Source organism: Desmodus rotundus, chromosome 5 (genome assembly GCF_022682495.2).
Source record: "Desmodus rotundus isolate HL8 chromosome 5, HLdesRot8A.1, whole genome shotgun sequence".
Lineage (NCBI taxonomy): Eukaryota > Metazoa > Chordata > Mammalia > Chiroptera > Phyllostomidae > Desmodus > Desmodus rotundus.
In genome coordinates this window covers 160,411,163-160,435,592 of record NC_071391.1, presented here as the reverse complement: position 1 = coordinate 160,435,592, position 24,430 = coordinate 160,411,163, and the positions used below count along the sequence as shown (strand labels likewise).

General features: G+C 42.2%; 1 protein-coding gene across 1 annotated transcript in view; it reads right to left on the bottom strand.

Annotated features, from left to right (window-relative positions):
• Window positions 1-15,513, bottom strand: part of NBAS (NBAS subunit of NRZ tethering complex) — a 267,973-nt gene extending 252,460 nt beyond the window's left edge. Inside the window, exons 1-6 of the mRNA XM_024552475.3 lie at window positions 15,366-15,513; window positions 13,300-13,354; window positions 11,322-11,358; window positions 10,528-10,605; window positions 10,129-10,176; window positions 8,204-8,247 (exon numbers count right to left, since the gene is read on the bottom strand). Of these exons, the coding sequence (XP_024408243.2) occupies window positions 8,204-8,247; window positions 10,129-10,176; window positions 10,528-10,605; window positions 11,322-11,358; window positions 13,300-13,354; window positions 15,366-15,482 (379 nt within the window). The 5' untranslated portion in view covers window positions 15,483-15,513. The remainder of the gene's footprint in view (window positions 1-8,203; window positions 8,248-10,128; window positions 10,177-10,527; window positions 10,606-11,321; window positions 11,359-13,299; window positions 13,355-15,365) is intronic.
• Window positions 15,514-24,430: the final 8,917 nt, after the last annotated feature.

The following is a 24,430-nucleotide window of genomic DNA, read 5'->3' as shown; positions in this document are numbered from 1 at the left end:
ATGTCAAGGAAATACAAAGCAGGATTATGCTGACAGTATTGGAAATATATGTACACACACACATATAAAATGTATATTATGCAAGTGAACCAAGTACTGTTCTTAGTCAATCACACTATTACAGAATTTTGATAATCTCTACCTTAATAATCTAACACCTGCATTTTTTTCTCATTCAAATTTTTCAGCCCAACAACAGAGAGAAAAGCCATCAGAAGCAAAAGAAAGAGGGACTGAAAACTTAAATTGTGTTAGGTCTGTCTGAGGTTTTGATGTTTCATTTGCTTCAGTCTCCCCTGGCTAGAATCCCAGAACTGAAGAGACAGTCGCAGCAGTGCCTTCCCTTTACCACCAAGAATTCCAAGTGATCAGGGGACTCAAGGGCACATCAGACAGAGCCTAGAACCTAAGCATCCTGCCTTCCCACACAGCGAGTACAGAGCTGGGATTCAGCCTGAGGACTGCCTCAGAAATGCATCCGCATTTACCTCCTCCTGTCCACGGCTCTGCTAAATACCCAGTTCAGGCTTCACTGTCTCCTGCTCAGACTCCCCCCTCTGTCTTCCTTCGTACTTTCAGCCTCTTCCCCTCTGAGCCCTCCTCAATGCCATCCAAACACATCTTTCACAAACAGAAAGGCGAACAGATCACATCCTTCTGCTGCTTAAAGATCCCTGTTTGTTCTCCACATCCAACAGTCAAGTCCAAACTCCTCCATTTACATCTGAGAGACCCTCCATTTACATCTAACCAGTTCCATCACAGCTTTGCAGTCCCACCTCCCACCCCCTTCCCCACACATCTAATAACCCACCAATAACACGACTACCTGGCAAATGAGCAAACTGGGCATCCTCGAGCCTCTGTCTTTCGTACACATCGCTGCCTCCGCCTAGAATGTTCATCCCCAGTACTACTAGAAGGGTTGTTAGTTACAGCCTGTGGGGACAAACTGTTACGAACTTCCTTGACACTCTTCAAAAGCTGACTGCGCTCCTCTCAGACCCTGGGTAACAGCACCCACGGTATGGGGCGCACAATCGAGTGGCTGCTCACGAGAAGCAGGAAAACATAAGCTACGAACGTGAGAAACACTGTCGATAGAATCACACCCAGAAATGAGAATGGTTGAGGAATAAGCAGACAAGGACTTCAAAACATATTTAGGAATTCAAAGGATAACATAAACATAGGGAATAAATAAATAGGGAATCTCAACAGAAGCTATATTTGATTTTTAAATAATGTCCATAAATAATGCCAATTGGATAAAATCTACATATTGACTGATATAGGAGGCTCGATGAACCTAAAGCAGAATAAACTGGAGGGAAAAAATCAAGGCACATGATAATCAAATTTCTAAAAACCAGTGATAAAGAAAAAACAATCTTAAAAGCAGCCAGAGAAAAAAGGACCCACCACATACAGGGAAACAATCACAGCAATGAAAGGATTGAATCCTCAACAAAAACAAACCACCTAGAATTCTATACCTAGAAAGGCTATTTTACAAAAATGAAGGTGAAGTCAAAGATGGCTTCAGACAAACAAGTATTGAAAGAATGTTATCAACAGACTTGCATTACAAGGAAAGTCAAAAAACTTTTCAAGTTGAAGGAAACACTATCAAATAAAAACTCAGTTTTACACAAAAAGCAGAGTGGTAAAAATAGAAAATCATGATAAATATAATAGATTTGTCCTTGTTTTGTACATTCTTAAAAAGTTATTTGACATAAATAATAACAATATATTGTGGGGGTTAACATACTTAAAAAAATTGAAAATGGTACAAAAGAGTAGGAGTGAATGGATGTTCACTGTGTAATGAAGTGATTTTTAAATGTACATTGTAAACCCTAGAGCAAATGCTAAAAGGAAACAAAGAGACAAGACAAATACAGAAACAAATAGCAAGAAGGTGCAATTAAACCAACCAGACCATAAAAATAACATTTCTATGACTGGTGTGACTGAGCACCAGTCTATGAATTGACAGGTCACTGGTTCAATTCCCAGTCAGGGCACATGCCTGGGTCCCTAGTTGGGGGCGTGTGAGAGGCAACCTATCGATGTATCTCTCACATGCTTCTCTCCCTTCCTTTCTCACTCCTTTCCCATCTCTCTAAAACTAAATAAATAAAATTTTTAAAGACCCCCCCAAAGCAAGTAAATAAATAAATCAACCAACCAGACCAATAATTGCATTAAATATAAATGTTCTAAACCCTCCAATTAAAGAACAAAAATTGTCAGACTGGAGGAAAAAAGCAAGATTCAAGATTACATACTTTCTATGACAGATTTACATTAAACGCAAATACAGAGATTAAATGCAAAATGAGAGAAAAGATATGTCATGTAAATACTAATCCTAAAAATTCTAGAGTGACCATATTACTAATTAGACAAAATAGAACCCAGGACAAGATCATTACTAAAGATAAAAAGAAACATTTCTTCATGATAGAAGAGCCCATTTCAATGAGGACAAAATAATATGTATATACTCGTAAAAGTTACAACTCCTAAATATATAAAGTTGACCGATCTAAGGGTAAAATAAACAGATATACAATTACAATTGGAAATTTCATTTTACTTCTCTATGTAACTGACTGAACTAGAGAGAAAATCAGGATATAAAATTTTGAACAGCTCTAATACCCAATTCAGTACACTGACATTTATAAAACACTATACCCAATAACAGCACCATACCCCAAAATCAGATACTTTTAAATTCTTTTAATTAAATTCTTTTTAAAAAAATTTGGTTCATGAAGACCACATGCTGGGCCATAAATCAAAACTCAGTACATTTAGAAGGTTAAAATCATGTTGTATATGCTTTTTTACTGCTATATTATTTTAGATATTTTTGATACTTCGATGTTTTTGACCACTAATTCGATATCAATAACAAAAAGATGCTTATATTAGAACAGCCTAAAATGCTTATGTAAGACTAACAGTTTAAAATCAATAATCTCAATTCTATGTTTCATGTAGAAAAATAAAAGCAAATTAAATCTAGTAGGCAGAGGGAAAGATGAAGGTAAAGATCAAAGGCATAGAACAAAAAAATCAAAAACTAAAATTTTATTATTGAAAATTAATGAATTGATAAAGCTCTGGCCTGGCTGATCAAGAAAAAAATGCAGAGAATGCAAATTACCAATATCAAGAAGAAGAGGGGTCATCAGTACAGATCTGACAGATGGTGGAAGGATAATAAGGAAATATTATAAACAATTTTAACTGAATATATTCTACAATTTATAAGAAAATCCCATGAAACATGAAGCAGGAGAAAATGTAATTTTAAATAGTTTTATATCTATTTTAAAATTTTAATTAGGAATTAAAACTGTACTCACAAAGAAAACTTTAAGTTTCACTGGTGAATCCTATCAAACATTTAAGAAATAAATAATTCCAATTCTATAAAAACTTTTGCTAAAGCAGAAAAGGAAAGAACATTGACAACTTATATTTTGAGCCCAGCACTACTCAAATACCAAACCAGAAAGACATTAAAAAGTAAAATAAAATCAGCAAATTAATTCCCCCGTGAACACAGATGCAATGATCTACCACCTGTGTTATACACAGTGGTCTGCACGAAGGCCTAACCATGCTCTTCCCACCTTGCCTGGGGAGTCGAGTACAACGCTGGGTTGCTCAGAGGTCAAGTTTACAGGCACTTTCTGGATGATTTGGGTAGTCAGGGCACCTACATCCTAACACCTAGGATGTTACACCCAGTAAAAATAAGATACTTTGGAACGTGATTAAACTTCAAACTAAAAGACTTGACAACCTATCTTTACATGAAGAAAGCAGATTATGAAACATCTTACTGTCATAGAACATATTTATAGTAACAGGTACTTAAAGAAAAATGTCTGGAAGAATAGATCATAAAATGTTAATACTACTTATCTCTGGGCAGTGTATTTATTTTATTTTCCACGTTTTGCTCATTTTTAGTTTCTAAACTCTTTTTTGAGAATGTATATTATTTTTTCAATGGGAAAAATTTTTCTCCAAAAAATACAAAAAGGGGGAAATACTTATCATATAACTTGAGGCTCCTGAATCACAGCTCTGTAATAAAATGTTTTATTTCAAAATCTGGGTGCTTCAAATAGTCTATGCTTCGCAACCTTTTTCATGTCAAGACGTACACAGAAAACATGTTTGTAAGGCACTGAGCAGTAAACTGATGAGGAAACCAGAGGGGCCAGTCTGAGCTCGGGCTGCCACAGGGCCCCCAGACCGGAGCAGGGCTGATGGGACCTCAGAATCAGGAATATGAGGACAATCTCTCGATTAACATGGTACAGCTTTAAAAAGAAGTCTAATGCCATCTTCTAGGTTTAGGTCACTCTTCAGTGTAGAAAGAGAAGACTGAATTACTCTTTATGGCCTAGCAAACGGAACCAAAACAAGCTGCAATCCACATTTAAAACATTTTCAAATGGCCTACATTTTATAAAACAATAACTGAAAGATATCAAAGTGGAACCAAACAGCTCCGATCTCGGGCTGCAGACTCTGCAATACGTAGTTTCACAAATGCATTAACAACAGTCAGCTGCGTGTCTCCAGGCATCCACACGGAACAGCATTTGGCACATGAGAGTCACTCCCATCAAGATGAGTCGGATAATAAGCAAATGATCATTCCCTCACATTATATGAAATGGAAAGAAGCCATTAACGCAGCATTAATGTCATAAATTCATATTCAGAAGCCAACCAAATAAAACATTAGCTCTCAAAGCATTACCATCTTCTCCATGCTGCCACAGGACTATACACACTAAAGCGCTAACAAATGATGTAATGTGTGTGAAATGCAGAAGGACTAAGCTTCCCATTTTTACATTAACTTGCGTATCTGTCCGTCTGCTCACTGGCTAAGAGCAGGTATCTAATGCCACAGCTCAAATGGGTCCCCAATCTAATGGGCCCACAGCTCAAATACACTTCTCAGAAGCCTGCAGGAGGCTCCCCAAGCCCTGACCCGACCAAAGGGAGCACTGGGAAAAAGGCAATTAAATACCACCCTCAAGTTATTCTTCTGGGAACTTGTGAACCTTACAGATTACTCAAGAAAGGCCTGGTCTACTTTAGTAAGCATTGGTAAAGAAACTATAGAAAGCAAATTCAAAAACTGCTAGTGTCCCAAGCTTTGAAAATTTGTTATTCCCCCTTGACTATTTTCAAAAGGATACCAAGCAAAAAGGACTTATCTGCCCTATTGTTCCATTAATGGCATGCACAAAAATCTGTGTACATTAGGAATAAAAACTATAAATATCATGACAATTATCTGTAAATTTATTATGCATAATATAAATGTATTATATAATAAATGTATACTTTATTCATACACTGGCTCACAAAAATCATTTTAATAGTTCTCAAGTGCCAATACCCCGGTGATAGTGTCAAAACTTCTACTCCAAAACTGGCGTGCCTAGTGTGAGTCGGACACCGTGCTGTGCATGAGCAATAAAAAATGAATAAATTAAAAACTCTGAGTAAACAGGAGCCCTGCATTCAAAGGATTATAATTTAATTGTGAATCGACCAGCAAGTCAGCAACTAGAAAAGCAAAAGGAGACGACGACACAGAGATGACACAGGCGCAAACAAGTCCTAGGGAACATTAAGAAAGATGGTGGCAGGAGGGCAGGGAGGGGAGGTTTCCAGGGAAGCTCATGCTGGAATTCATTATGCACAACTAATTCAGTAAGTATAAAGGTGGGCACTTCTGGGCAAAGGAACTCTCTGTGGGAAGCCATGTAAAGCACAATGGGGTTGGAAAACTGCAGGCTGCTTTCTACTAGAACACGGGACATGTGGCAGGGGAACCTCATAGGACAGAGAGACTGAGGAAGGTCTTGTGTCCTGAATCAGGAAATTGAATCTGTGCTCTACAGTCAATGGCAAACAACGGACAGGTTTTAGCAGAGTAACAGCAATAGGAAGGAGCAGTAGTAATAGCTAATGCTTCCTAAGTACTGAGAAAGTGTCAGACATTATGCTAAGAGCTTTACATATATTAGCACATATAACTTTTCACAACCCAATCTATAAAATTATACTCATATTACAGATAATTGAGACTCCCAGAGGGAACGTAACTTGTCCAAGGCTACATATGCGGATGACAGGGGAGCCAGATTTGAAGGGGAACCTGGTAGAATTCTCTTTTACAATGATGATTTTGACAAGCAGTGTACAAAGTTAAGGATGAGCGAGGAGCATACAGCATTAAACCCTGTCAGGAGACAGCCGTAGAAAGCAGGTAAAAAACGTTAACAGCCTGAAGCAGGGCTGTGAGGGCCGCTGTGTGCAGAAGCGGGAGGCAACAGGACTTGGGGGTACTGGTGATGTTCCTCCACTATGTCACTAGCAGGCCTGCAATGACCTACTCATCTCTCTCTGCCCTGGGGGACTGCACACCTTAAACCTGGGTAGCCTCCATCTGCCCCCTCACTGCAGACATACACAGTGCCTAGGACAGTGCCTGGCAAGTATTGGCAGCTTAATGCGTATGCGTGGAAGAAAGAGGGAATGGAGAGACGGAAAAAGACACAAAAAAAGGTCTAGATTTCCAGGCTGATGCAGGTGAGGGCACCACTGACCATCCAGGGAACAGAGCAGAAGGAACAGACAACAACAAGGGGCGCTAAGCTTACATAAATATGTAACAGGTTTGACGTTTGCTTTTAAGTGACAATACAGAGTGGGGCAAAAGTAGGGATACATTTGGTCGAATGAAAATAACATAATAATTAATAATACTACAAGAATAAAGTCTGTTTCACATGGTCACCACTGTAAACCTACTTTTGCCCCACCTTGTACACACTATGAGCCAAGACAACCCCGAAAGAACGCTATTTACCACCTTATCCACTAGTGTACGAGGAATTGTTCAGGAACACAGATTCAGGCGTTAAAAAATCACCATTCATATGAGAATGCAAAACATTTTTTAAAACATTTAACTTTTAATCTTCTCAATATATCTGGACGGCTGCCGATGAGAAAAATGAGGAGGAAACTGGCCCAGGCCACTAACGGTACCTGACAAGGAGCCTGAAGACCAGCGTTTCCGTGGGGAGCTCGGGAAATCCTCTGGGTTTCAGCATTTTGTAGATTCCAAAAAGATCGACGCCTCCCTTCTCCGGGCTCACTTTCACTGCCGAGTATCTATTTTACCCCCATGCTGCCGTAAGACAGATTCTGCATGCCACGTTCTCCCAGCGGGATGAGACAACACAGGCCTCACACGGTGAGGACACCATGAACCAACGTCTGTCCTCACAACGACCAGGGCTGTCATCGTCGTGGCTCCTGCACCCCCTGCCCTGTCCGACTAACGAGGCCAGACAGGCGGGACTGCAGGCTGGAAGTAAAACCTAAGTAACGGAGCCTTTACCTCACTCCCACGGTCCTCTCACAGCGCCCTGTTCATTAGCCTCCTCCATAAGCTCCCGCTACCTTCTCTCATCCACGGCTCCTGCACACAGAATCACTCCCCGGCTGCTCCTACCTCCACTCATTCTTAAGGTTGCTTTCCGAAGTCACTTTTCTCAACAATCTCAACTCACACTCCTGTTCAGAGACCAACACCCAACTCTGTATTTTTCCTCCAGCAGATGTGCCAGAGTCTATGACCCTGCAGCTGAGTGTCTGTGTGAGGTAAGGGCCAGGCCTTTCTGGTTGTAATTACACCCCTCGCGCCCGTGAACGGTTCATACACATACACATTCAGTAAATTCTTGCTGACAATACCAAAGAATGATACAATCCCAGACTTTTTTTTACTAGTCTCTATCTGACCAACTCTCGACTTATACCAAAACATTTATTTCTTCACTGAATTCAAAATAAAAGACTACAGACACTTGCAAATACTTTATCACAAACGTGGCTTACACTTTTTAAATTCCAAATTTAAAAATTTCAATTTAAAATTCCTCCAAAACACACATCCTAAAGCAAAATTCAGGCAGTAAGGAAAATCAGTTAAGATTTTTGAAAATTATTGTAACAAGCAGTTTTGATAATCCTTGTTAATAAATACTTATTTAACATTTATTCTGGCTTTTGAGAGACACTATAAACTACTACAGATTCAAAATTTTCAATTTTTAGGTATTTTGGAAACTCTTACCTTGACATTTCCCAATAATAGATGTGAAATCATCTTTCGCAGACCTGCAACACACGCACAAAAGTAAGACAACAGTAACCACAACACCACCGTGGAGAACTGCTGTGCACACCGCAGATGCCGTAGACGGGGCAGCTCGCTCCACAGCACAACACCATTTCTGCTCGCACAGAGATGGTTCTTTGCCCCAAATAAGGCCCATTCGTTAGGGACAATATTTCCTCCCTACCTGTCTTTTTCATCAGAAATGGAGCTACACCAGGAATCAAGTGACACAAGCACCAGTGAGTTTAAACAGAGCAACACCCCAAGTGCCCTTCGATAGGTGATTGGATAAGATGTGACACGTATATACAATGGAATACTACTCGGCCATAAGAAAAGATGAAATGTGGCTATTTGCAACAATGTGGATGGACCTTGAGAATATCATGCTAAGCAAAATAAGTGAGACAGAAAAAGTCAAGACCACAAGAGTTCACACATACGTGTGATATAAAAGTTAAAGTAAAAAATGAACAAATAAGACAAACACACAAACAAAAACTCACAGACACAGACAACAGCATGGTGGCTACCGGAAGGAATGGGCGTGGCGGGCAGTACAAGGTAAAGGGTCAAATACATGGTGAGGGAGAAAAGTTGGGCTTTGTGTGGCGGGCACACAGCACCATGCAGGTGTGGTGTACCACAGAGATGCACACTTGAAACCCGTAGGATCTTATTAACCAATGTCCCCCCAATAATTTCAATCCAAAAAGACAAGTAGTCACGCCAAGAGCACAACTCTCAGAAAGACACATTTCACATCAGTGCAACAAATGGGAGAGGAAACGCCAGCCCTTTTCCGTGGATAATGTGAGTTCAAATCCCGTACCAATGGGATGCTTAATGATGGTGTTAAACACAGGAACCTGCCTGTTAGAGCCAAGCCAAATTAAGCAATGTAGGGTTGAAAGGCTTCCATTATCGCCAATGATTTTTATCCCGATGGTTTTAAGAGGGATCATGGAGCCCCTCCATCGGAAGTCTACACTGCAGTGGGAGCAAACGCCTGGACTACTCCCCAACAAGTTGAGGGGTCCAGTTCTGTTTGGATAAATGGGAAGAGAAAGAAATTTCACAACAGAAAGCTAAGACCAGTGTGGTCACAACTCAATTCTCATTAATACTATTGTTAGTCGAGAATCATGAAGTAGCAAAAAAAACCTCTGACTGGTATCTGCCCAGGCATCCTGAAATTTCTGCCTCGTTGCTCATCTTTGAGAACTAGGTGTTAGGCCCAGAGACAGGAGCCACCCCACTTTCAAACAGGCCATACATTTTGTCTGCTGTTCACCTCCCAAAGAATGAACTCATTTTCCTGAGTGAGTCGCTATTGTTTTCTCTCTTCCATAACTGATGCATTAAATAAAAATAAAGCGCATGGAAAGCTCAGCTAAGAGAAGTCTTCTACACGTGTATGTAATGCCACTGAATGTCTCAAGGGGACAGAGAATATCACTGGTCCCAAGTACGTGTAACCTTGGCCTCGTGCAGACCCAATGGTCCATCTGCAGCTTCATGCTGACAGAGCAAAGCGGCCCCTACTTTTTTGTACCTTCCTGAGCATCTGCTCAACTGGCTTCACAGCACATAGTCAAACAAGAGTGATTTCCAGACTTCTGGAAAATATGCATCATCTCCCGAGAAAGTGAAATTCTTCAAGAGACGGGAGAATCATCTGAGTAAGTGGAAGGACAAACATTCTCCTCTACGAAAGTACCCTTCATCCTTTAATGGGAAAAATTGATGTTTGACACCTCACCAAATTATGGGAGTTAACAGTAAATCCCTTTAAATGTGCCCCCTTTAAAACTCTCAGTTCCCATAAATCAAGTACAGTGCTTCTCAACGTAAATTTTAATATGAATATTAATAATTACCTGATCTCCACACACTGATCTTGAACGGCCGCCAAAAGTTTTCCATTGCTGCCACAGCGGAGACAGAAGAAAGAAAAATCCGTGTGAACATCTGTAGCAGTCTTCCCCACAGTTGGAATCATTTTAAGAAGGCAAAATCATTTTTAATTTTTTCCCATGCTTTCATTATCCATCTTTTGACCTTACAACCAGGTAAGCATGTAGTACAAAAGCACACAGAATGATTTAAATATAGCTTGAATTAACATGTTTAAACAATACTAACCGTATGTGTCAAAGGGAATTTATAGGCAATAAATACTGAGATTTTAAGCCATAGGACCCCAAACTTAATGCCATAATGAAATATAAATGCTAATCCGGGTAGAGAAACATTATATGAATTTCATACACCCTTACCTTGCAAGGACCAAATGCCAGTTTATCTGTTTGTTAACCAAGCGAACCAGTCCATCAGGGAGCAAAAAGGGAACAGGGCTGAAACCACAACACATCAGCTAATTTAAAGTCTAATCACGAAAACCACACACACACACAGTAAAAGCAGAAAACATTGGAGCTAGTTCTAAAGAACCAAAGGTCTCTTTCATGTAACTATATTATCTCTGGAGCTTGTAAGATTAGATGTCCTCACGGAAAAAGCTATCTGTGGTAATTCCATAAAACAATTCCTCCACACATATCTAAAAGCTGAGTTACATCCTCTGTCAGAATAATGAGTTTTTTGTTCCTTTTAGGGCTCAGAATTAGCACTGTGCCTGAAAACATGCATAACACTCAAAAGAATTCAGAAGTACCCAAGCACTGAAACCTAAGGAACGTTCTCTGACACACGGCAGCTGAATATGGACCACAAGAGGGATACATCAATAAAACGAAAGTTTCTTAAAAGCTTTGCAAGCTACAGATCCATCACGTGGACATTCAAGATAAGGCTGAGAACACTCATCAGTGAAAACAGAAGTTATCATCAAGGGTTCTTAGTAATGACTACGGGAACAAAAACTACCCAGGGTCTGCTAAGACATCCTGTCAGGGTGTGCCAAATGTTGGAAACGTCTGTTTCATAAACCGGGCTCAGCTGAGTGTCAGCACCTGTATCGCCATTCAGTTCTGACAACTTAAACCATAAATAGGGCAACACTGTTTGTATCTGATGTCCACACTGTTTCTCTGTGTAATTGGCGACTCACCTGTACCAGATGTATTGGCGTAAAAACAATAAACGGTCTGTAAGAAAAAGAACAGCAGAGCCAAATATGAATCAGCTGATCTTGAGGAATCATTTTCAAATTAGATTTCGTGAGGGCGGAAATCTAAGACACACTGCAGACTCAGTCATTACCACACAAACACGGAGAACACAGCTCTTAAAGCAAGAGAGAGGTAAAATCTGACACACTCCGTAACTCTGACAAGATTGTGCATTTGTCTATGTTAAGTTCCAAGCTGGTGTACTCAAAACTCGGAAGTATTTCCAATAATACAAAAAGTCAACATGATTGGAGATATTAAATTTTGCCAAAAAAGGTTTAATAAAACAATGGAGTAGAAACCACAGTAATCACCCTTAAAACCAAAGTATTTTTATAAAAAATTAAAATAACATTTTATACTTTAAAGGAAAGCTTTAAATAATAACAATATCCAAAAACGGGGAAGTCCACGAAAAACATAATCTGTAACACACTATTGACAAATAATGTTTCATGTGATCTCATTTAAAATATGTACATGTGTGAACATGTGTACACAATTAAGTGTGGATCACTGGGAAAAAGTCTGAAGGACAATAGATTACTTCTGGGTGGCAACATGAGGAATAATTTAATACGTACTCTAATTAGCAGTTATCTGTATTCTCTAAATTTTCTACAATAAATTTGATTACTTGTATACATTTTCTAAATTTCAAAGCAGTTGTGATAATGAAAATTGAATGTGCTAATGCTTTTTGTATCAGAAGAGAAAATTATTTCATCTTCACCCGATGATAAAAGAACACAGGTGCCCTGGTGGGTTGTGGCTCAGTGGACTAAGTGCCGGCCTGCAAACCAAAGGGTCGCCAGTTCAATTCCCAGTCAAGGCACCTGCCTGCACTGCAGGCCAGGTCCCGGGTAGCGGGGCGTGCAAGAGGCCACCACACAATGATGTTTCCTTCTCTTTTTCCCTCCCTACCCCTACCTCTAAAAATAAAAATAAAATCTTTTTAAAAAGTACAGGTAATTTCAAGTACTCACCTCCTTTGCAACTGAATCTTGTCTTTAGAAGTAATATTCACCAGTATAACAAGGTAAGGCTTTAGAACCAGGAAGCCATTCAGTCGAATTCCAAAGAATGACCTTGGGTAAGTTTCCTCACCTAAACTCGTAAACTCCTAACAGCACCTACCTCACTGGCCTGGTAAAGGTTTCTAACAATTAATACCAGTACAGCCCTCCCAGCACAAGTTCAGTGTGGCTCCTGCTCGACACTTCCTCAGATCTGTGAGCTCAAATGAAAAGTCTGCCCAGAGTTAAATGAATGCCCTGGTTAATCAATTTGTAATTTGAATAACTGTGACCAGATGTACCTGAAACATCATGTTAACCACTTAAAACAACCTGTCACTGTTTTTTTACTCTCACCAGAGGACTTTTTTTCATTGTTTTTAGAGAGAGAGGAAGGAAGAGAGCGAGAAGCATCAACAGGCTGCCTCCCGCACATGCCCAGACCAGGGATTAAACCCACAACCTAGGTATGTATCCTGACCGGGAACTGGGCCGACAACCTCTTGGTTACGGAACAATGATCCAACCAACTGAGCCACACTGGCCAGGGCTGTCTTTTCATCCTCAAAGTCCATACTCTCTGACACTCACACTGAATTTGATTTTCTTCATTTCTTTGAACAAACACATCCATAATGGTTAACTCGGGCCACACATTTGCTCTACAGTGCATTAAAAGTGTGTATGTATACATATCACATGTCATGAAAATATATACACGCATAAAATTAAACTCGAGTAACATGTATGCCCTTCACTTTCATTGGGTGCTACATCATAAGTCTAAAAAACATTTTAAAATCCCTAAACTTTCTAAAACAGCATAGTTATGAAAGACGTGGGGGGAAATTTTCTGCTAACAATATACTTATACACAGAAAAATAAATAAGTTATACTTACCTCTAATTGCTTTTGTGATGATGAAGGATGCACCATGTTTACGGTTGCCTCTAGGCTGCAAATTAAAAAAAACTTACATTTAAGAATTTTCTATCAATCCTTATATAATATGCAAAAATTCTATTTCTTTTGTGAATGCTCAGAGTGCTGGGTACAAATTAGCAGTACTTAAAAACTACTTCTAGACAGACAAGTAGAAGCAGGCCTGGGAACAGTGGGAGTACAAGTGAGCGTGTGAGGGTGAATTCTGCACAGGACAGGAAGGATGCAGGCTGGAAACTATTTAATATCAAAACCTTGATCCAAAGACAAGAGAAGTCAAGGGCAAAGACCACCCTAGTCCCCAGTTCAGTTCAGCTGCGGGATCCAGAGACCTAAAACAAGTTTTGCTTGCAGGAAAGGGGGTCATATAGATCAATAAACTCATGTCTGGAGGCCAATTTATTGGACATTGTATATCCACAGAGAAAATGCTACTAAGGCACACATTGACATATAATTGCTACACTAAACAGTTGAGTATAGACTAGACTAAACACTGTGTGGGCTAAACAATTCTAGGCACTACAAATACTGAATAAGATGTACTGATGTGCTGTTTTAAAAAAAAGGAACAATGGACATAGAGTAAATGCAGACAAATATTGCTGAAAAGCACAAAATAGTTATTTCACTCGACAGACATGAAATGATCATCCACTTCATGTAAGGGACAATTTGGTCCTGGGAAGGGATATAAAAATGAATCCGATAAAAAAAAAAAAAGGAAGAAATCAGGTGTAGCTGACCTCCAAGAGCCTGTTGTTTGACAGCTGAAATCAATAGAACAAAAACAATGTGCCATGAGGTTTCAATTTAAGTTGATACTGTGCTTATTTTTTCAATCAACTTATAACATGAAGCATTCTGAAATACTATTGTAATTAATCAGTGAGTACTAGGGAGTGGAAACTTATTCTTATCCAACCAACAGCAGCAGCAACTGCTTCCTGTGCATAACCTACAAAATATTCACACGGGTAAAAACAAACAGAAACTAAGTAAATACCTGTAAAAAAATAATATATATAGATCTCTGCCAGCCTACAAAATACATTATTCAAGACAAGCAGAAACGGCATTGGGAAGAAGGTTAAAGAAAAACGACAAATTTCATAGGAGAATGACCAAGAGAATGAACAGTTTCTCCAGTAAAGAACCACTTTAAAAAGATTTTGTAAAAGAGAATTTATATGAGCTGGGCACCGTAACCTTTCATAAAAGTTGTTCTGGATCTTGCTGCATCATCTGAGCCTAAGCCAGTGACTGGCACATGTTAAGCACTAAATAAATATCTGCTGGATCAATGTGGACTCTTACTCTTCACCCTGTGCCTGGGAGGTCCTCTCTAGGGTACAACTGATAACCCCAACTTCCATTCCAGGTTACCAAAAACCCAAATGAGGCATTTTGCTCAACACCGCTATTACGGCGCTAATTATTACTCTAGGCGATGAGAAACGCACCACGAAAGGTTTTCACCTCCGTGTGCCCAGCGCCGGGCAGTCTCGGGGACGCGGACGAACACACACCTACACTTACTAAATGCTTATGTACTGAAATACACCAGAACTGGCACGGTTCCGCTCCGAGCAGGAGAAAAGGTTTGATGCCACGCTCCGTGGCAGCCCGCCAGAAGTTGTTGAGACTTTGGGTCCTGGGAAATTCCCACTACAGCTGACAATCAGACCTGCCAGCCCGCAGGACCGGACCCCCGAGAGGCAAGTATGAGGACCCCGGAGTCCATCGCTGCAGCTCCCCTCCAAGGACCGCCAGTGAGACAGAACCAGAGCCCGAGCTTCCGACTCGCCACACCGCATTCGGAGCCCGGGAGGAATCTCAGGAGCCGGGCACAGCGGACCCAGGCCCCAGCCAGCCCCCGTGCTGTTGCTACGGCAACGGGACAAGCTGCTTAGCCGGGCTCCCCCGCCCGCCGGGCACTAATCCCCTACGTGGCTCGTCCTACGTGGCTCAGCCCGGCAGCGTCTACGCCAAGCGGGTCGCGGCTCTAGAGGGGCCGGGTTCACCTGTACTTCTGTCTCCGGGGGCCACTCGGTGTTGACCAACAAGTCGTAGAGGATCGTCTCCTCCTCGTCCTCCGCGGTGCCCGGCAACACAGCCGGCGCGGACTCGGAAGCCTCCATTGCCGCCCGGCCCGAGCCGCGGGGGAGTGGCCCTACGGCATCCCACGGTGGACAAGCTTCCTCGGCCGCGGCCGCTTTACGGTCAGGGGAAGGGGGCGGGGCTAAGTGGACTGGAAAGGAAATGTCAGGTTAACCCTTTCAGGAGTAGGAGGGACAATGACTATAGCTCGTCGGGTGTAGGACCAGGTACCACTGCGCTCCTTGCTCATTAATCTGCGTGACACCAGCCAAATCCGAACCTCTGATCTAGCCAACTTCTACAAAGTAAAAATAGTAAAAGTATCCCCCTGGGATGCTAGCATTCATCTGTGTATTCGTTGCCCAACACACAGAGTGCAAACAGTGTTTTTTCAATAAACACCAAAGAGTGATGCGACACGACAGATTAAGCTGATGAAAGGTATCAGGGGAAGTATGCAGAGTCTCAGGAAAAGCAATGAAGGCCGGAGGGTCTGGAGGGGCGTCCTGGAGTTAAGTGTAGCTTGTCCTGGGTGTTTAACAATAGGCAGAGCTGGCATTAAATGAAGATCTGGGTAGAGCATTTCAAGACGGGGGAAGTGGGGCAAACAAAGACGAAGGCAGAGATGTACAGCTGAAAGAGCAGGCAGCGGACTAGAACCCAAGATGAGAACGGGTGTGGAGGCAGTGAAGTGGAGAGGCTCCGGTGAGGACGTACAGGGAGGGGCCTAAAATACCGGCCCCCTTCGTTCACCCCTTTGTCCATTCATTCATGCCACAAGTGCCTCTGGGTGGAAAGCCTTGTGCTGTAAACAGAGCCTGTTGTAAACCGAATGAATACACAGGACAGCGCACAACTAATGCGTACCGTCTCACATTCAAAAGAAACAAATACTGAAGATTTCTTGCAGGGGTTATACGCACAATACCCATCAAGATGCAATAGGCAGCGATGCGTTAAAGAGCCTCCACGGGGAGCCCAGGGCTTCCTTTCTCTCTCAAAGTTAAAGACCTCCCAGCAAGCCTTGTGTCCACCCCCCGCTCCCCACCTCCCACACTACCCGTAGCCATACCAGCCTTGCTGTGTCCGAACACACCAGACACACATCCACTTCAGGGACTTTGTGTGGGTTGTTCCCCCCGCTTGGAAGGCTTTCTACCAGATGTCTGTCTGATTCTCTTCCTCTTCTCCAAGTCTTTGTTCAAATGTCACCTTCTCTCTGAAGTCTGCCCTGACTACTTTTTAAATTTGCAATCACCTTCCCTGGCTGCCAGCTCTCCAGCAGCCCCCCCCCTTCTGTATTTTTCTCCCTAGCACTTGGCATCACCCAAAACTCTCTTTAATTTGTTCATTATATTCATTCATTGTCTGTCCCCATTCACTAAAATGTAGGCTCTTCCAGAGCAGAGTGCTCTATTATTATACATTCAGATAATACAGCAGCAAAAAACTCAGCTTTCCCCCTGCATGAGGAGAAACTCCATTCTTCCCTACTGCACATTTCTTCCCTGTGGGTCTTCTTTACTATTCATACAAACACTTTACTCCGACACTGCTAGTCACCAAATATGTGGAGGTTTTACCCCCAGACCAACAAGCAGTTCCCAGGCATCAGAAAGGTGCCCAAGAATTCAACTCAATTCTGACACTATCCATCCTGGGACCACTCAGATCCCACAGGCTAAGGGCTCAGTCTCACAAGACTGCCCACCCGCTCCCACGCACACACACACACACACACACACACACACACACACACTTCAGACACCAGATGCAAGCCCAGGTTATCACCTGTGCATCTGAACAACTGACTATAGATCAGAGATTTCAAAGACTTCCTCCATGGGTTTGATGAATTGCCTAGGGCAGCTCACAGAACCTGGGGAAACCTTTACCAGTTTATTAAAAGATATGATGAACGGCTAGATGAAGAGAAACATAGGGCCGGGTGACAATATCCCCAGAGTTTATAACAGTGCCTTGAACAGAGACAGGACAAAATACATATTACTTCTTGAATGAATGAGAAACTGCCCCCAAAGCCTTTCTGACACATTGTATCTGAGAAGTACTTCTCACAGCAGCTCTTCATCAAATCCTGAGTTGCAAACAGCAGACACCTCTCCCCATCCCACCAAGGCTGTCCTGGTGCCCTGCATCGGGGCACGTCTCATGATGTATGCTGTAGAAGGTGACCTGGTGGGAATGCCCTTCACTTGGGGAGTGGGAGGGGTAGCCCCTGAAGGGGGCCAGGGCCTCAGCACTGCCCCTTCCCCTTTCTGCACACCCAGTTCCCTTGGCCCTTTACTCCCCTTCTCATCCTTTCGTAGGTAGAAATCAGATTGCCTTCAGCTTCATCCATTCTTCACCAGTGATCAGCACAAGCACAGCATGGCCAAACCAACCAGGGCTGCTTCCTTCCCAGCTGTGAAGGAAACGATCGCAAATACATCACCAAGAATTGTTTTTTCTCTACCGTCATCCCACTATGTCAATTGCTTTATTCATCCTCACCCTGACCCCAGTTACCATAGTTTGTACAACAGGGCGGGAAACCATGCCTGACTGACTCCTGGGAGCTTGTATTCTGCAGAAACAAAAAGCACAGACAGAAAGGACATCATTTAGAAAGTGACTATGCATTTAACGGGAGGCAATTCCTGGAAGGGAAAGTGTACTTCCAGAGGTGCTCTGAGCAGCGGGGCAGGTTATGAAGGCTTCTTCACCACTAGTTAAAATCCGGAGGAATCCTGGGAGGGGAAGAAAGTGAGGAAACCAGGAGGAGGGAAGAAGGTGGTGAGGATACGTATGCCATGAGAAGGGCTGCAAGTGTAGGCTACCAGACATCGGGGCAGGAAAAGAAAAGGCAGGGACATAACCAAAGTTCAAATCAAAGTTCAGCTGAGTCAAACGAACAGGGAGACTTGAGACAGGTAGGGTGGCTGAAGTCCAATGGCCAATCGGTCTTATTGACAGTGACTAGATAGTTACTTGTCCAAACTGAGACAGTTTTGAGACTGAAAAGTGATGACTTCAATAATTATGATAGGGAAACAGGAATGAAACAGGACTGTCCCACGCAAACTCGGGTGATGGTCACACTAATCTTTTTTTATATATGTTTCATTTATTTAGTTTTAGAGAGGGGGGAAGGGGGAAAGAAACAGGAAGAGAAACCATTGATGTGAAAGAGAAACATCGATTGGTTGCCTCTCATACAGGCCCCAACCAGGGACTGAACCTGCAACCCAGACTTTTGCCCTGACTGGGAATCAAACCGGTGACCTTTCTGTCTACAGAACGATGCCCAACTGAGCCACACTGGTCAGGGCGAGGTCACACTAACCTTAAACAGGAGAGTGGTTGATTGAATGAAGAGTGGTTGGTTTAATGAAGGGCATTTCACAAGGACAGCAAGACTCTTTTCCTAATCATAAATCTCTTCTCCTTTCCCCTCTCACACTTACGGTGACAGCTATGATTTTTGTATGCCCAGGCCTCTGGCTTCCTTTGCAGAACAGGTCCACTGTCCCCCCTTCACCTGAATCACGCAACTGTAGCAGGGCTGCCAATCCCCAAACACAGCTTCCAGGATCCAAGTCTGTCTGCTCAGAGAGCCCCCTTCCCCTGGCTTCAGTGAACACTGGGCTGAGAATGCTTCCCTGGGGTTGGGGGCAGGGGTTCCATGGAAGCGGAGGGAAAAGCACCTTTCCTTTGGGGATCACAGAGTTTGAAAAATACAAAGTTGAGGTCGTCAGCAGCCCTCTGATTCACTGCAGGGAAAGCCTGTCTGCGTGGTGAGAAAATGAAACTGACACAGTGAGAAAGCACAGGAGAGAGAGACTTCACCTGATATTAGCATGCCTGGAAGAAGTGGCATCTGTGCGCCCCAGTTAAGTGAGCTAGTGCATTGCCGTAAGCTAATTTGTGTTTCCGTGCTTTGAAACCACTGCTCTCTTGACATTTCTAGCTTTTGCAGATCCACCTAAATTAGAATCTGCAGTGTGTGGGTCTCCGCAGTGTTGCCTCTGAGTTATTAGTTAACAGTACCTTGATAGTGTTATTACATCGACACAGTGATAGAGTTCCCAGAGTTCCTGGCTTACAGAGCCCTTTCGTCCTCACAGCCACCGCTGAGATGAACAGATAGACATCTGGGACAGAGATGCAGATCCCATTTCACAGATGAGGAAAGCTGAAGCTCAGAGAAATCCCAGATCACAACTGAGCCAAGATTCAAAGACAGTTCTTCGGGGCTTGAGTCTGTGTACCTTTGTTCGCACACGGCTGGTCACAGGAAGACCGATGAGCCCTCAGGTGGTTGAAAATGAAAACGAGCTGCTTTGGATGACCGGATGTACCAGCAGGTGGGATGGCAGTTATCAGCCTCTTATATTCAGGGGAAACTAAGTCTGCATAAGAGTTTGGTTGCCATATACTGTCACAGTCATGTAACTAACTTCTTACTGTAGCTGAAGGCCCAGGTCTGGTTTAAAGAGATTTTAAGTCATGAGTAAGTCATTCTAAAAGGAAAACTCTGCTTTCCAAATAACCAACACACATGGCAGCTCCATGAACTGCTTCAGGAAATAAGACTAGAGACGACGGAGAATTCCAAAGGGCACAATAACAATGACAGTAATACTGAGAGCTACAGCTCGTGTATGCACCGTAAGCACTGGACCAGGCACCTTGTTACACGGCATCTCTGCTCGTCTCTCCAGTGCTGCAAGGAAAGGGCCAACATCCCTACACGAGAGGAAACAGAGGCTCTAAATCAGCGTGACCCACACAAGGTTACACACCAGGAGTGGTGAAGCCAGAATTGAAACAGTTTTTGTCTAATGTTGAAATAACCAATAGAGAAGGAACCATGATGTGGCCATTTCAATGAGAAGTAATTTGATGCTTTTATAAGCCTTCGATGAAGGGAAGGAAAAGAAAAAACAGAAATATTTTCCCATTTTTTTCCTATTATCATAGCATACCAAGTATGCCTCAACTGAACTAAAATATAATTCTCATTCACTTTACTGATGGCCATGGACATTATCACCTCAGAATCAGACAAAAATTGTTACAATATCTCACATAAATGAATTATGTTTCTTCTCTTCTTCCATGCAGAGCTACCATTAAGTGTCATTCATTTTTTTTTAGGAGCTCAGCTTTTTTAGCTTCTACCAGCTAAAGAGCCCATTAAGCCAAAAGCCATTAATGATTCAGCATTTAACCCTTTTATGCTTCTGCATAGTGGAGATCAAAGATAGTTGATCATTTGGAACAGCTTTCATTTTAAAGTTGAACTTGCACAATAAAATTAAACTTGTGCACTTAAATGCTACCTGGTAGAGATGTCATACATTTGCACTTGGTTGAATGACAAACTAGTTCTTTATGAAGTATATAAACTGTAAATGTAATGATAAAATAATATTAGAGCAATGCAAGAAATTCTATTCCCTCAAGAAAGCCTGGAACATATTAGTCAACCCTTCTGTAAATATTCTAAGATTTCCATAATATCTCTTGGTGGCCAAATAGATATCATAGTGTTCACACATGGTATTAGTGAAGAAGAAACCTCCAGCCCGTTACTTAAAGCTCATTTATTCTGAAGCTCATTTGCTACACAATTCACACAGGTCATTCCCCGCCCCCCCATTTTCCTCACTCACAAATCATAAGGAACAAACTGGCCTTACCAGAGACACCAGTGACAAATGCAAAAACAAGCAGCACATGCCGGAGGTGTATGAATGAATCAGAAAAAAAACCCACTAATAAATTAATCAATTAATGATTTATATGTAAGAATAGCTCTTTTGTTTTATTTAATTTAAAAACAAGTTAGCTTTCACATACTTTGGAGCATCAAAAATAAGATGGATTCATGGATAGATGGCTGATGACTAAGTGGAAAGATACGCAATAAAGCAAGTATCACAAAATATTGATACGATCTTTGTGATGGGTACTTTCCACTTTGCAATATGTCAAACCTTTCATATAAAACACGAGGGGAAGAGGTAAAGCTCTAATTTTAGACTGCACAAACAAGGGGCATGCAAGAGAGAAGTCCAACGAATAGTGTGATAATTGATAAAGTCCTTTCTGATTCTAGACCAGGACTGAGACATTAAATAACTTCAGATTTTAACAGAAAAACATACTGTTAATTCTATAATTTTCTTAAAAAGAAAGAAATACAGCGTGTATCTTCCACACCGTACAATGGATTAAGGAAACTTTTTGAGGCGGAGAAGGACGGAATAAATACGTAAAATAAACCAGGAGAGAGAGAAAACGCTCCCACGGGGACAAGGTGGCTAACACAGCACCCACGTGCTCACACGCGCATCTACACACCGGACATGCGTGCGCACACCGGCCTCTCTTCCAGCCTCACAGAGGGTGAGACGAATGGAACATCGCTTCTTTCCCAGCACACTCTCGTCAGTGCATCTTCCCGCACTGCCCGCACACCGCTCTCTGCAGATGCGCCCGACTTCTTCAGCCTCCTGAGGTCGCCATCCTCTCTCCTTACTTCGCATTTCCCTTCTGTGGTCACTGCGGTTCCTTGAGGCCTCACTTCCACTTCACTGGTTCGCTCTGCAGTCTACGTTCAGTCTGTCCATCAAGTTTTTGACATCGATTTTTACATATTTTATTTCCAAGAGTTCTCTTTTTGGAAAAAAAAAATCAAGTATGCTGGTCATGTTAGTTTCTTACTTCCTACTCATGTTTCAAGTCTTACTTTTAGAGACACACCCAGCATAATTTATATTTCTTACCTGATAGTTCTAATACCTGAAATCTTTAAAGACGTTTGTTTTTTTCTCTGGACTCTTGCTCGTGGTGACTGGTTTCTCTGTGCAGTGTGTGTGTGAGTGTGAGAGCGACAGGCAGAGACAGAGGGAGGGACAGAGAATGCCTGTGTGTCCTCTTTCTTCAAATGCTTTGGAACCCAACCTCTGAGCCTTTTTTGAGCCCTGGGGTACAGGGTACACTCCCCCTGGGAAGGCCTGCCTTCACTTTTGCAAGATACCTGTGAGATTTCCGTCTACTTTAAATTAAAATTATTTCCAATGTTACAAATAATGTAAACTCAGGCCCCAGACTTGCAAAAGGCTTCCAGGCTGAACAGACAGGTTTGGTTGCTGTCTGACTCTGTTTTGAGATTTTTATTTTATTTTGTAGCTCTTCTTGGGCCCTACCTCTAAGTAGGATGATCAGTGATCCAACCCCCGCCCCTCTCCCTGCCCCCTTCGCAGGCCCTGGGCTTTGACACCAGCCTCTCCATCCCACCCCACCTCCATGATCAGCCCTGAAATCAAAGCTCGGCCCAGAGAGCCGCTCCTGACTTCTCTGCTTGCTTCTTCTATGGACCCTCCTGCCTACGGCCAGGATTTAGGGTTTCCTTCACTTTCTGACAAGCGCCATTCATTTTTAAAGTTGTGGTTTTGTTTTTACATTTTAGCAAGTACTCTTGGTGTTTGTGGGAGTCTTTCAGGATGTCTTGTCTGACTAATTGCCTGGAACGAAACAGTGTGAACCTCAGAGCGGGAAGCACAAAGGGGAAGGCACTCTTGGGGCTACTCCACAAACGCAGGGCAGCTCACAGGGGTGCAGACCGCAGGCGGTAGGTCCGCGATGGCTCCACTGTGGCTCCAAAGGGAGACGGCGGGCAGCACCCGGAAGGAATGCACATGTTTGCCCACGTGTATAAGGCACCTCTGGGGCTCCCCAGAAATGTGTGGCAGGGTCCCGCCTCACCGACTGGGAGCCAGACCCAGGAAATTACAATGTTTCATGTTACCTTGATCACTACCATTCCTGTCCGCAGGCTGGGGACGCCTAGGGGATCTCAAATAACACCAATAACTCAAAAATTCAAAAGGCAACTACAAAATCAAAACACTGTAATTCTTTGTGGATGGGGAAAGTGGCTTTTTAATCTCTACACGCCCAGCTCGAAGGTGGGCCCTGAACACTGTGATTTTATTGACTGCATGAATTATTCATGGTTATGTGGATGTTGTTACAGATGAACCTTTTGAGCTTAAAAAAGAGAAGTTGCATCTTTTAAAAATCATTTATTTCCTCCAGCAAAATACTGTAGGCTCAAGGAAATTTTTTCTTGCAGATCATTCACGAGCTCTGATATTTTTTCTACTGTTGTAATGAAATTATGGCCAAGTCCTTCATTTCATCCTTGAGCTTCCGCTAATAAAAAACGACAGTGCGAACATTAACCAGCAGAACAAGGATTCAACGAAGCTGATGAGGAATTAATAATGTGTTTTGATAGGGCAACGCACTAACGGAAAATGTAGAAGCTATTAAAACATTAGGAACAGACACTCTCCAGAAAAGCTAAATTAAACACAAAGGATTAAGAACCATTTGAGGTGGAATTACTAAATGCCTCTCAATTTTAATGATGGAAGCTCCTCAGTGGAATTTCATGCAATAAGCTGTTGCCTGCTGAAGTCCTTATCATTTCTGGTTTCTTTTTAGATAAAAAAAAAATATACCCAATCTTAAAGTTTTTAAAGCCAAAATTGTTAATTAAATACAATTTTAATCTGATACAGACATAGATTAATGATTTAAAAGGAGGCCTGGCAACCTAATTAACTCCCAAAGAAGTTAACTTAAAGAAAAATTAAAGTCATTTAGGGGAAGACAAAAATCATTTTTGAACTTAAGTAACCAAGAAATAAAACAGTATGTTAAAGTCAACCGTAGCACCGTGCTAGAAATTGCTCTAGAATTCATATTGAACGTCAGAGGTAAAACTCAATAGTTTTCCAATAATTACACATTAATAGAATGTCGTTTCTTCTCCCCCTCCCCCACCGTGACTTGTAGAGTCTTCTAGGCCCTCCCCTGGCCTCTGGCACAGACTCTCACAGAGGCACGAACGAGACCTTGTTTCCAATCGTGGCTGTTACTGACTCTTCCTATCGCCTTGCACAAATTATTT